The sequence below is a fragment of the Lontra canadensis genome, unplaced genomic scaffold, assembly GCF_010015895.1.
Source record: "Lontra canadensis isolate GAN:19392208 unplaced genomic scaffold, GSC_riverotter_1.0 scaffold15, whole genome shotgun sequence".
NCBI classification, from domain to species: domain Eukaryota; kingdom Metazoa; phylum Chordata; class Mammalia; order Carnivora; family Mustelidae; genus Lontra; species Lontra canadensis.
Genome location: NW_022631009.1, coordinates 12,121,375 through 12,136,194, shown reverse-complemented (window position 1 = coordinate 12,136,194; position 14,820 = coordinate 12,121,375). Strand labels below are relative to the sequence as shown.

Here is a 14,820-nt window from a genome sequence, read left to right as displayed (position 1 = left end):
TTGTTTTAAATCACTGAGTTCTGAGATGGTCTATTGTAGAGCAATGCATAAGAGCTACACTTTGTAGAATCTTATCATTTCTCTTTGTTTGCGTTTATGGAAGAACAAATAGATAAAAGTTAAGTGGAAAAAATTAAATAATTTGAAAACAAGAATCTTAGTCTTCAGCAAACTGTACCCATACTGGACCTGCTGTACGTTGGTTGTATTCCCCCTCAACTTCAGCTATTTAGTCCACTTAAATAAGTATTTACAAGAATCAGCAATTTAACTATTCTCCAAAAATTCTATAGGCACAGAATGAGGAAACTGTATCAATGAACAAGGAGTACATGATAAATATTTTTATTTTTAAACACTGAGTTGTACATCTTTCATATAAAAGATGAAATTCCGCAGCCGGTTTTTTAAAAAAATTATACATACTAATACTTTCTTTACTTTTTTTATAGAAGCCAATTTCCTTTAAATTTGCAGTTTTCCCCCCATAACTTCTATAGAATCATAATCTCTTGAATATATTTCCAATATCCTTTAAAAAATAAAAAATTCATACAAGATAATTTTATTTAACATAGTAAAACTTAACAGGTTATAGTATAACTACCAACCTTCTGGCTATCACTGAATACTTTTCTACTACAGAGAAGCCAACATGTTGGGGTAATCAATTCTCTGTATTTACTTTTATTAAAAAGAGGTTTTTGGTAGTGAGAACAAATAATCTCTCATTTGTTGCTTGAAAGCCTAAAATAGGATCGTTGGTTTCTAGGCTTGCTACCTGCTGCTTAGCAACCTGTCCTACTTGCCTGCCTTCCTTTCTGTTGTACAGTACAGTGGACATGGGAGTGGGCTGGCGGTAGATGAATACTCGGCGAAGGCACTCGCAGAGGGCTGCATAAGAGTAATTGGGAGCACAGGCAAAAAATTTTTTGTCTCTCTTTGATGCTTGGACGTAGCCTGACAAGAAATAAGAGACAAACAGATAAAAACCCTATGTATTAAAAAAAAAGAAAAATGTGATTAAGCATTTAATATTTCATAGTTTTTACTACAAATTAAAATGCCTCAATAACATATACACCACAAATACTCAACAGTGGTTGAATTCTGAACCATTAATGATTAGCCATAATCAGTTTCTCCCAACTGCTGCAAAAATAGCTTTAATTCCTAAGGAACAAAATAGATAGGGTTTTACCTCTTTAAGAAAAATAAAACATAGTTCCTTATTACTTCCATGAATAATTAAAACACTAAAAATTTAAAATCAATAGAATTGAAAACATGTCAAACTATCTTTAAATGTGAATTTAATAATCTGTTAAGCATCAGACTCTTGATTTCAGCGCGGGTCATAATCTCAAGGTTGTGGGGCTGGGCTGAGCAACTGGCTATTCACTGGGTGTGAAGCCTGCTTGAGAGTCTCTCCCTCTCTGTCTGCCCCTCCCCCTGCTTGTGCTCCCTTGTACTCTCTCTCTCAAATCTTTAAAAAAAAATAATTAGGCTCATCAATCACAGATGTAGCATTACAGAATTCTTTTTTTATCAAATAAATGAGAAAAAATTATAGAATACCTCTGTAATTTCTGGAGTATGTCCATAATATAGGCCCCAAGCCTGAAAATGCTAATATGACAATGCATTCTCTTATTATTTCTGTAATGTTAGTGGTTTTTTTACACACCAGTACCAACAGTTTAATAGGATTTTGTTGTACTTCAGCTTCCAGAAGTAGAATCTGGAGATAACTACAAGCTGGAATGAAAATTCAAGTATCTAATTTTAAAAACTCAATTAGGACATCCCTTGAAACCAAACTTTGAAAAAAATCTTGTCTTTTAAGAAAATCTTTACAGGTTAAAGGGCATTTATGTTCTAAAATATAAATTAGGATTTTCAGATTGGAACACAGTTACTAAATGTCATAACATGTGAAATAAAAAATGGGACACTAATATAAATTGAGACCTCACCAAATAATGAACAAAGGAACAACTGAGCACAGGAAGATGACTACTGTTTTTTTAAGATTTTGTTTATTTGAGAGAGAAAGCGTGTGCATATAAATAGGGGGGAGGGAGGAGGGAGGAGGGAAAGGGAGAGAATCTCAAGCAGATGCTACACTGAGACCCACATTGAGCTCGATCCCATGACCCTGAGATCCTGACTTGAGCTGAAATCAAGAGCCGGACACTTAACCACCTGAGCCACCCAGACACCTTTCAATACCGGTTTTTAATATTAAGCAGGGTTTGAAGGGGAAAAAGTGAAGGGGATGTAGATACCTATTTGAGTGTTTTAGCATTAGCTCTCCAGGCTAACCCTGAGATAATTAAATGTATCTAATATCTCAAGACTACGTATCTAATGTAATGATTTAACTTCTATTCAAACACAGTAGAACTCATCTATGATAACAGATTTAGGGATACAAATGAAGAATCTGAGCATATAAAAATTATGAGATACCCCTTTCTTTACTGAAAAAAGATTCAGAATTGCGAATTGTAGTACCGAGGCTAGAAATTTAAATTTTTCAACAAAACTTTGTATTCTGTATCATAAAAATCCATTTGGAGTCTGAATTAACCATTAAGCAGCCTGTATTATTAAATATAAAGGAAAATGGACAAATCTCTATAATTAAGGTTATATTCAGAATGTATAATTTTACTTCCTTTTGCCAGTTTAAAATCACTCAATAAAGCAATAACTGTTTAATTTATATAAACTTCTACCACATAATATTATTTAGACATTAAATCAATTATTGCATAAGTCTACAATTATGTTGATTAAAATTTTGAGACAGTTTTAAAAACCATGTTCCCTTTTATCTTACAGAATAAATTTGGTTTCTGTTTACCGCCATTTCTCTAAATGTGTTCATTACAATGGCTCTCTTTTGCATAGAAGTTCCATGAAAGATGTCTCCTCATGTGCATTATCTTAGAGCAATTTTATCATGTTTTTGAAGATTATTCTGAGGAAACCTAAATACAAGTTCCATGCAGGGTATTATGAAACCCACTGGTCATGTTCTAATTCAGAATAGTTTACTTGGAATAAACAAATGACTGATTAGAATGATTCAAGTGGTTAGATAACCACTTTGATTTCTAGTCCGAGTTGACCTACTGTACAAGCATAAAAACAGATTAATTCTACTGTTCTGTTCCAAAAGTATTAATGTTTAAAATTAAAACACACTAAAATTTAAAAAAAAAATGAACTTAAAAAAAAAAAAGACCATAATTTTTGACAGAAAATACTTGCAAAGAGCTAGCTTTATACCTAAAGCATTGAAAGTTGCAATGTGTTCCCACATATCCTCTTGTTTGCTGGAATGTGGTTGCCAGAGTAGGGCATCAACATCATGGCGCAAACAGAAGCAAGGCATTTCTTTAGGATCCACTATGACAGAGAAAAGGTATTGGTTGCTTCCAAGATTCACCTAAAACAAAGTGACAAAGAATAATTAACAAAGTAATCGTGATGATGCCAATAACTGACACACAGTGCTATGTCAGCAACTTTTCTAAACTTTCTATATGCATTATCTGATTACTTCTTCAGAAATGCACCTGGGAGAAATGTGCTAGTGTCATGCCTTTTTTAATTAATTAATTAATTAATTTATTTATTTATTTATTTGACAGACAAAGATCACAAGTAGGCAAAAAGGCAGGCAGAGAGAGAGAGGGGAAGAAGCAGGCTCCCTGCTGAGCAGAGAGCCCTATGTAGGACTTGATCCCAGGACCCTGGGATCATGACCTGAGCCGAAGGCAGTGGCTTAACCGACTGAGCCACACAGGTGCCCCTCAAGTCTGTTTTAAAGTTGAGGAAAGTGGTACACAGGGCCTTTAAGTTACTTGCCTAAGGTCAGCCTGGTAATAGTGGAGCTGAGATTTGAACCCAGAATCTATGGTGTTTTTTTTTTAAGATTTTATCCATTTATTTGATAGAAAGAGAGAGCACAAGCAGGGGCAGCAGCAGGAGAGAGAGAAGCAGGCTGTCTGCTTGGCAGGAAGCCCAGCGCAGAGCTGGATTCCAGGACACTGGGATCATGATCTGGGCTGAGTGCAGACACTTAATGGACTGAGCCACCCAGGTGTCCCTGGAATCTATGTTCGTAACCACTATACTATACTGCCTCTCAACTGTTAGTAACCTAGTTTATTTAAAACATGATATAAAACACTGATTTATAGGCAGAATATTTTTTAAATCTTAAATTTTAATTTTAAATGCAGTATCAATTTTTTAAATCACAGAATACAAATATGAAGTTTACAAATGGTTAACTTGTAATAATTACCAAGAACAATGATAGCTACTGGGATTTATGAACATGTGCTTATATGCCAACCATGTTATAAATATTAATCTCAACCTATAAGGCTATTATTATCTTCATTTAACAGATAAAAGAACATACTTGGAAACTTTGAGAACTTGTTTTAGGCTACAAAGAAAAACCACAATGCTGGGATTCAAGATCAAATCTGTCTGTTTGCAAAATTATTTATTTTGAAGTACTATTTAATTATAGTATCAATGTCTAGAATGTTTATTATGTAAATTTTTATTGCAAGATTGATGACTATAGCAATTCATTTTACCATAAAACCAACAGGCTGAGACTCCCACTTGAATTCTACCTACAAGACTCCTTCTTTTAATGAAAATAGGTTGAAATAATATTCTTTACAGAAATGTTATTATCAGAGTTTAAAATGCCTAAATACTATACCAATAAAATCAGACTGAATGTAGAAAACACAAATTATGCACAGTACGTGATAAATAACTGAATTGCTCTCATGAGTTTCAGGGCAGACCGGAGAATAAAACATTGGGTTAAAATGAGAGGTAGAGCCCTGACCTGTATTCAGTAGGGAGGACTGTGAAGTGACTCTCAGCAAGAGGATCTGTTGGTACAGCTGTGCCAGCATAGGCTCCAGGCCACAGGAGAATCCTGTGACAGAGCAACCCAATTTCTGTTGCCCAGCAATGCCTGGGGATAGCAGTTTTGTTTGTTACCTACAGGAGGAGAGGCTGACAGACCGTGTTCACAGATTATACCGGCGTATATGTATACGATACTTACAGGGATGTTTACTGCAGCTTTGTTTATGGAACAGTGAAAACACTTAAAACTGGTACATTTATTCTTACAAAAAGGGGGGGGGGCTTATTCTGATTTAGATGTTCCTTCTCTTCCACTCTCACTTTATATGTATCTCCATTACAGTAGAGTCAAAATACTATTAATTACAAAAACAGCAATTTCACACGGTTTGCTTTTGCTCCTGTTAATCACTGGCTAAATGGGGTTTACGTTCAAAACCACCAACTGCACGGCCTTTAATAGTAAGTTTGATGGATCCAACACTGCTTCAGCTCTCTTCCCTGCATGTCCCTCTAATATTCTCATTTATTTACTTACCAAGGGCTTTCAGAGAAAAAAAAAATAGTTGAAATACAAATATGGGTTGAAAAATATTTTCATAAAGATTCATTTACTTGTATGAACCAAGTGCCTTAAGAATGTAATTGGTATTAACAATGAAAATAATGTACCTCGGATCCTGGCATGAACAGACAACACTGAGAGAGAACAGAAGGCCCTGAACCACCAAGTAAAAGGCTAACCACTGAGGGAGATTAGTCATGAAATAAGAAGATGGGGGTGTAGGTCTCTTGCCAGGTGCCCATTATTCAGACTTCCATGTTCCTTTTCTTCCGCTCCCACTTACTTTATGTGTGGCTCCATTACAGTGAAGTCAAAGTACTACTAATGAGAGAAACAGAAATCTCACAAGGTTTGCTTCTGCCATATCTTTCACACAGCATTCTGCCGGGACTCTTCTTACCCTTTCTTGTCGGACGGATTCCTTCTCACCCTCCAAGATTCCATTCAACCATCAGTTGCTCTGGGAACTTCCCCTATTCCCATGTTTATATGAGCTGCTTGAACTCTTGAGAACTTCCAGCATCAAGTATATCATCCCAAATGAATTATCATATTTATGCGAGATTCTTAATATGCATGGATACCATCCATGGTCTGCTGACTAATGTACCCCCAAAAGAACCTTTGTAGATACAAGTTAGTTAAGGATCTTGAACTGGAGAGCTAATCCTGTCCTCCCTGGATGGACCCAATGTATTAATAAGAGCTTTTTATTTTTTTAAAGATTTTCTTCATTTGTCAGAGAGAACACGCCCAAGTAGCAGGGGTGGCAGGCAGAGGGGGAGGGAGAAGCAGATTCCCTGCTGAGCAGGGAGCCCTATGTGGGACTTGATCCCAGGACCCTGGGCTCATGACCTGAGCTGAAGGCAGACTCTTAACCAACTGAGCCACAGGGGCATCTTGAACAAGGGTTCTTGTAAGAGGAAGGAATCACAGATACAGAAGGTGATAGACCACAAAAGCAGAGTGATAGCAGAGAAAACCTACAAGATCCTATGCAGTTGGAGAGCTGCACCCACCTGCCCAGGGATGCAGGTAGCCTACAGAAGCTGGGAAGAGCAAGAAAAGGGATTTTTCCCTTATAGCCTAGAGAAGAAATGCAGTCCCAAAGCTTCATTTTAGGACCTCTAACCTCTAGAATTTAAGATAATTAATTTGTATTATTCAAGCCATTAAGTTTGTGCTGATGTGTTATAGCAGCCAACAGGAAACAAACAGACCACCTATCACACAAGACAATCTGGAGAACCAGAAGTTTGTCTTCTTGTTTCCATGTTCGAGATAATTTTAAATGAATATTTTATGAAAGAAATCATTATTTTAAAAACATTTCCAACAAAGCTAATCTGTCATTAGAGTTGGGAACATTTAATGCTCTCTACAGTTAGAATAACTGAAGATTTTGTAAAGCAAAAAGTATTATGATTAAGTTCTCAAAGAAATACCCACTGGAAGATGATCAGGGTCAGCAGCTTTCACACTCAACCAAGTACATAGCATTCTGTGTGTCAAGAGACTTCCTCTATGTCCCCAGGTTTTTTCCAATGTTTAAAGAAAAATGTCCAAACTGGTTTGAATGGCATTTTTGAAAGCTTCTCACTTTACTAGCATGGATCTCCAGCATGATGCTCACTAGAAGTAATGAGGGTGCACCCTTGTCTGTTACCAGTCTTAGGGGGAGGCATTTGGTCTTTTACCATAAAGTACAATGTTAACTCTAGGTTTCTCAGGGAGGCAGTTACCTTCAATTCCTGGTTTATCAAGCATTTTTTTAAAAAATCATAAATGGCATAAATGTGGCTAAAATATTTTTCTTTAGTCTAATGATAATGCTGAATTTCACTGATTGATATTTGAATGCTGAATCAGCCTTGAATTCCCAAGATAAACTATACTTGGTCATGATGTATTATCTTTTTACTTATTACTAGATTTCATTTACTAATATTTTACTGAGAATCTCTGCATTTTATTCATGACAATATTGGTTTCTCTTTTTTCATACTTTTTTTTGGTCGTATCTTTGGTTATTAGAGTACTGGGCCTTCTAAAATAAGTTGAGAGGTATTCCTTTTATTCCCTGGGATAATCTGTAGATGGATGATACTGTTTCTTCTTTTGGTAAAATACCAGTGAAGCAATCTAGGTCTGGAGATTTCTTTGTTAGAAGGTTTTCAACAAGAAATTCAACCTTCTTAACAGATACAGGACTACTAAAACCATCCATTCCTTCTTGAGTGAACTGTGATAATGCTTGTCTTTTAAGGAATTTGTTTCACTTAAATTGTCAAATATATGAAAACAGAGTTGCTCGTAATATTCCATTGTTACATCTTAGTGTCTTTGGACCTTTATGCACATTTTTCTTCCTGATACTGGTAACTTGTTTCTTCTTTTTCCTTGGTTATTCTGGCTAGACACTTGCCAAGTTTGATCTTTTCAAAGGATGAGCTTTTGGTTTCATTATTTTCAGATCCACTGATTTCTGCTCTTTTATTAAGTTTCCTTTCTTCCGTTTGCTTTAAATTTGGTTTGCTCTTCTTTTCCTAAAGTGCAAGCTTAAACTATTAAACTGATAAACTTTTCCTTTTCTAACATAATCTGTAATGCTATAAAAATTCCCTCTAAGCACTGCTTTAGCAGCATCCTACAGGTACCGTCCTTCATTTTCATTCAAAAGTTCCTAACTTCCTTTGTGAGGTCCACTATAGCTCATGGGTTATTAAGAAATGTGTTACTTAATTTCCAAATTATTTGTGTGTTTTCCAGATTTTTCTGTTTTACTAATATCTAATTTGTTATGGTCAGAGAACATTCTGGTTAGGATTCTCATTTTTAAAATTTGTTCAGGATTATTTTGTGGGCCAGAATATGGTCTATTTTGGTGAATGTTCCATCTCTCTTCTGGGATTCCAATCAGATATAAATGTTCCTAAATGCTCAGTTTTTGTTTTTTAATCCCTATCCCACCCCACTTTGGTTTAAGTTCTACTAGTTTTTAATAACCTATTTTCAAGGCCCCTAATTCTTTTCCCACAGATCTATTGACTATACTGATGAATTTGTTGAAGGCATTCTTGTTGTTGTTGTTTTTTCTAGAATACTTATTTTACTCTCTTGTAGTTTCTCTCTCCTATAATTCTGCATTTATTTATGTATGTATGTAACTAACCTTTCCACTAAACTCTTTAACATCACACAGTTACTTTAAGTTTCTTGTCTGGTAGTTCCAAAATACAGATCATTTGAGTCTGATTACCTGGTCTGCCTTGTTTCTTGACAGTGGAATGTTTTTATTTTCTTCTCTTTGTGTGTCTTGTATTTATTTTTTTCTTTTTGGCCTTGTGATTTTTGATTGAATACTGGATGTGAAAAACAGTGGAGAATGAGGTAAATAGTATTTGTGCCTGGGAACGGACACACTTCTGGTAGGTCATTAGTGTGGAAGGTTATGACAGAGTCAGGTTATGAAAAGGCCGATCTAAGCTTGAGTTCTGTTGTTAGGGTTACTCTCAGTGTATCTCTGGCTTCAACCCCCACTAGTGTTAAGTTATACTCTGGTGGGGGTTGAACTGGTGGAGCATTTTCCTCAGTTCTATTATTTCACCCCCAGCTTTATTTAGGTTTTCACGCTACATCTGCCTCTCAGAGAGTCTCTCTATGCTCTTATTCCTTTAGTGGTAGACTGCTGTTGTCAGTTACTCAGTGCTTCCTAGCCCCATGGTGGCAGGTTGAGGGGCTTGAGAATCTTGGTTCAGCCTTAGCAGGCAGAGAGAGAGAGCCTTGTATCCTTGGGTTTCAGGGTTTGGGCCTTTTCAGTGATACTGTCCTTCCTCTAGTGGTAGAAAATTTCTAATAGTCTGGGCCTTGGATGATCTGATTTCTCTCCCTGGCCCAGAGATAGTGTTATTTAAAAATTTTTACTTTTATTCCCTTCAGCAGCAATAGGTCTTCCTCTAAGCCCCCGGTATGCTAAGACTTGATCCTCTTCTCCCAGCAGCTTAAGACTTGGGTTACTTAGGGAAAATAATCCAAGGATGTCATGCACTGCACTGAAGTACGGAGTAAGGGTCATTTGGTTCTCAAGAAATAAGTAGATTACCTGTTCATCAAAACTATGTGCTATTTTCTTAACAATATTGCACTTCTCCATTAGACCTGACCTGCTAATGCTTTTTTTTTTTTTATAGAATGATCCTCTAGTTCTTCAAGATCTCAAAAAGATTGTTTCTACTGCTCCCTATAATCTCCACGTATGTTCACACTAAACATCCATCTCAAGAAAACTGAAGTAGCCAGTCTTTCTCTCTGTAAAAGAGGCCTATCAGCTCATCTTCATAGCTGCAGCCTGAGGGGCAGGTTTCTACTTAAACACACATCTGAGAGCTAGCTTCGCTCCTCTCCAGAGACCTCAGATGGTTAGCACCATCTTTGCACCCTCCCTTGCTGTGCTCCAGGGCCAGCATCTTCAGAGGGAAGCTCTACATACATCAAGAACCCCAGTTTTTAATCTGGTCATCTGTTTTTATGGCTGCTATGCAGGGGATGCCCCCTAACTGCCTATCTCTGGGGGTCAGTGGGGTTTTTATTCCTGGATCCCATAGAACAGTAACAACTGGAAATGCAGTTCTTGGCCAGCTGCCACCACCAGGGCACAGCACTAGCAGAATGAAACCTAGCCCAAGTCTTTCTGTGAAGAAGGTCTATTTGCTTGGCCTCGAACTTCAGGCTGAGGGACAGGCATCTGGGTTGCTGGTCTGACACACATACAGGGACTTCTGACATACTTTCTGGGGATGGAGATAGTACTATTGTTGTGCTATCCCTCTGCCTTGTTCCAGAGTGTAACTCCTAGAAAGGAGCTTGTACATGTCTCTGGCATCCTGACTTTTGTGGCTGCCATCTGGGGACACCTCTAGTTTACCCAGTTCTGGTGGACAATGGGACTTCTGTTTATAACTATATATTTTGCATACTTTAAAAGCCATTGCCTGGGTGCCTGGGTGGCTCAGTGGTTAAAGCCTCTGCCTTAGGCTCAGGTCATGATCCCAGGGTTCTGGGATTGAGTCCCGCATCGGGCTCTCTGCTCAGCAGGGAGCCTGCTTCCCTCTCGCTCTTTGCCTGACTCTCTGCCTACTTGTGATCTGTCTCTCTGTCAAATAAATAAATAAAATCTAAAAAAAAAAGAAAAAAAAAAAGCCATTGCCTGAGTGACAGGCTTCCAATCAGCCTGAATATAGCTGCTGACTGGGATCCTCCACTTAGGGACACTGACAATTGTTGGTACACCCTCAAATACTGGGAGCTACTAAGAGTAAAGTAGGCTGCTTGGGCAATCAGAAAGGTTTGAGAGACAACCAAGAGCTAGGGGCGAGCTGAATAATAAGGTTCATCTCCTGCAAGAGACCATTCCTACAAGATTCAGAGAGTTGGGTGTTTTATCTAATGCATAGAAACCAACACAGAAAAGTCAGGAAAATTAAGAAACAGGAAGGACAAGACAAGATGTCAGAAAGATGCTTTAATGAAATGGAGGTAAGTGGTTTGTTTACCCAGTGAAGAACTGAAAATAACAGTCATAAAGACACTCACCAAACATGGAAGAATGGATAATCAAAGCAAATCTTCAACAAAGAGATAGAAAATACAAGTATCAAACAGAAGTCACAGAGCTGAAGAATACAATCACTTAAAAGTATAGCAAGAAGAGTTCAAGAGCAGACTAGATGAAGCAGAAAAAAGGATAAGTGAACTCAAATATAAAGCAGTAGAACCTACCAAACAGAGCAGCAAAATGGAAAAAAAAACAACAAATATAGCTTAAGGACCTTATGGAACAACATCAAGCAGAACATCTGCAATTACCAGGGCCCCAAAATGAAGAAAAAGGGGCAGAAAATATCCCTAACCTAGGGAATGAAAGACACTGAGATTCAGGACACCCAGAAAGTTTCAAGTAAGATGAATTCAAAGAGACCTACACCAAGACATATCATATTTAAAGTGTCAAAAGTTAAAAACAAGGAGAGAATCTTTTATTTTTTTGAGAGAGAGACAGAGACATAGAGCATGCATATGTGCGGGGAGAGGGAGAGAATCCCAAGCAGATTCTGCACTCAGCATGGAGCCCAACATGGGACTTGATCTCACTGCCCTGACATCATGACCTAAGCTGAAATGAAGAGTCCAACACTTAACCAACTGAGCCACCAAGACTCCCTGACAAGGAGAGAATCTCAAAAGCAGGAAAAGAAAAACAACTTGTTTTATACAAGGGACTGCCACCATCACACCAAGACTAGTGAAAGTTTTTTCAGGGGTAATTTTGTAGGCCAGAAGTTTATAATATGATACACTCAGAGTGCCAAAAGAAAAATATTTCCAATCAAGAATACTCTACCTGGCAAGGAAATCATTCAGAATGGCAGGAGAAACAGTTTTCCAGACAAGCAAAAGCTGAAGGAGTTCACCACCACTACACTGGCCTTGTAAGAAATGTTAAAGGGACTTCTAAAAAAGAAGGCCATATAGTAACAGAAAAACATGTGAAAATATAAATCTCACTGGTAAAGGTAAATACATACTAATTTTCAAAATAATTTAATGTTGTAAAAATGGCGGGTTAATCACCTGTAAAAGGTAATATGAAGGTTAAAAGATGAAAGTCGTAAAAATATAACTACAATAATATGTTAAGGGATACACAAAACTATAAAAATGTTAATGGTGCATTAAAAACATTAAATGTTACAGGAAGTAAAAATTTAGAGCCTTAAAATGCATTCAGACTTAAGCTGTTATCAACATAAAACAGTTATAAGCTGTTAAATGTAAATAAACCTCATGGTAACCATTAAGCAAAAACGTACAGTACATACACAGATAAAGGAATCTAAGCACACCACTCTGGAAAATCATCAAATCACAAAAAAAGATAGAGAAGAAAAGAACAGAGAAACTACAAAATAGCCAGAAAATAAGTAGCCAAATGGCAATAAGTACATACCTATCAATAACTAATTAAAATGTAAATAAACTCTCCAATAAAAATACAGAGTGGCTTAAAGATAAAGAAGAAAAAGAAAAAGAAACAGGACCCATCTATATGCTGCCTAGAAGAGACTCACTTCAGATGTAAGGACACACACAGATCAAAAGTGAAGGGATGGAGAAAATACTTCATTCGGTGGAAACCTAAAGAAAGTTGGAGTAGCTATACTTACATCAGACAAAACAGACTTTAAGACAAAGACTATAATAAGAGACAAACAAAGTATTATATAATGATAAAAAGGTCACTCTAATAAGAGGATGTTAACGTTTGTAAATATTTATGAAGCCAACACAGAAACACCTACATACATAAAGGAAATATTAACAGACCTGAAGGAATATAATATAATAATAGGGGACTTTAATAACCCACTTTCACCAATGGTCAGATCATCCACTCAGAAAAGTCATTAAGACAGACTTAAGAGACTTACATATAACAGTCCATCCAGAAGCAACAGAGCAGACATTCTTCTCAAGTGCACATGGAGCATTCTCCAGAATAGGTGAGATACTAAGGCACAGAACAAGTCTTAATAAATTTAAGAAGACTGAAATCTTACCAAGCACTTTTCTGATCACAATGGTATGAAACTACAATCATTTGCAAATATAAAACCGGAAAATTCGGAAATATGCGGAGATTAAACAACACGCTATAAAACAACCAATGGGTCAAAAAGAAACCAAAAGAGAACTAAAAAAATACCTTGAGACAAAAGAAAATGGAAATACAATATACCAAAACATTTGGAATGAAGCAAAAGCATTTCTAAGACTGAATAGCAATAAATCACTACCTCAAGAAACAAGAAAAATCACAAATAAACAACCTAATGTTATACCTCAAGGAGCGAGAAAAAGAACAAAGCCCGAAGTTAGTAAAAAGAAGGAAATAAAGATCAGAGTAGAAATAAATGATAGTTTCATTGATCTTTCCTACTGTCTTTTTAGTCTCTAAAACTTGGTTCTTTAGAAAAGATAAACAAAACTGACAAACCTCTAACTACACTTAGACGTGCCAAGGAAAAAGAATGAACTAAAAATCAGAAATGAAAAAGTTACAATGGATACCACAGAAATACAAAGGATCATGAAGACTACCATGAACAATTATATATCAACAAATAGGACAACCTAAAGAAATGGATAAAGTGATCAGTTATCAAAAACCTCCTTATACAGTCCAGGACAAGACAGCTTCACTGGTGAATTCTACCATACATTTAAATAAAAATTAGTATCAATCTTTTTCAAAGGCTTCCAAAAATAGAAGAGGAGGGAACACTTCCAAACTCATTTCATAAGGCCAGCATTGCCCTGATGACAAAAATGCCACAAGAAAATAAAATTACAGGCCAATACTGATGATAAACACAGATGCCAAACTCCTCAACGAAATATTAACAAAATGAATTAATACATAAAAAGGGTCACACAATAAGGCCAAGTGAGGTTTATTTCAGAAATGCAATAAAGGGCTCAATATCTCTAAATTAATATGATATTCCACATCAATAAAATGAAGAAAACAATCATATGATCATTTCAATACATGCAGAAAAAGCATCTGACAAAATTCAACATTTATAAAAACTCTAAAAAAGTGGGTACAAGAGGGAACACACCTCAACATAATAAAGGCCACAGATGACAAGCCCACAGCTAATATCAAACTCAACAGTGAAAAGTTAAAAGCTTTTCTTCAAAGATCAAGAATAAGAAAAGGATACCCCTCTTACCACATTTATTCGACAGAGTATTGGAAATCCTAAGCATAGCAATTAGGCAGGAAAAAGAAAGAAAAGGCATCCAAATCAGAGGAAGAAGTAAAACTGTCACTATTTGCAGATAACATATTACATAGAAAACCCTAAAGACTCTAGCAAAAAACTGTTAAAACTAACAAATTCAGTAAAGTTGCAAGATGCAAAGTCAAAATACAGAAGCCATTGTTTCTATATACTAGTTACATACTGTTGGAAATAGAAATTAAGAAAATAATCTCAGTAACAATTGCACTGAAAATAATAAATTAGGAATAAATTCAACCAAGGAGGTCAACAATCTGTACACTGAAAACTATAAGATACCAATGAAAGAAACTGAAGAAAACAAAAACAAATGGAAAGCTGTTCCATGCTCATGGATTGGAAAAATTGTTAAAATGTCCATATTAAGCAAAGCAATTTAGAGTCAATAATATTCCTATCAAAATTCCAATGGCTTTTTTCTCAGAAACAGAACAAAATCCCAACATTTATATGGAACTACCAAAGATCCCAAAT

General features: G+C 36.3%; 1 protein-coding gene across 2 annotated transcripts in view; it reads right to left on the bottom strand.

Moving 5' to 3' along the window:
• Positions 1 to 329: 329 nt before the first annotated feature.
• NUDCD1 (NudC domain containing 1) overlaps positions 330 to 14,820 on the bottom strand; it is a 60,448-nt gene continuing 45,957 nt past the window's right edge. For both annotated transcript variants that reach the window (XM_032858465.1, XM_032858466.1), the window contains 2 exons: positions 3,298 to 3,457; positions 330 to 960 (listed from right to left, as the gene is read on the bottom strand). In XM_032858465.1, the coding sequence (XP_032714356.1) occupies positions 668 to 960; positions 3,298 to 3,457 (453 nt within the window). In that variant the 3' untranslated portion in view covers positions 330 to 667. The remainder of the gene's footprint in view (positions 961 to 3,297; positions 3,458 to 14,820) is intronic.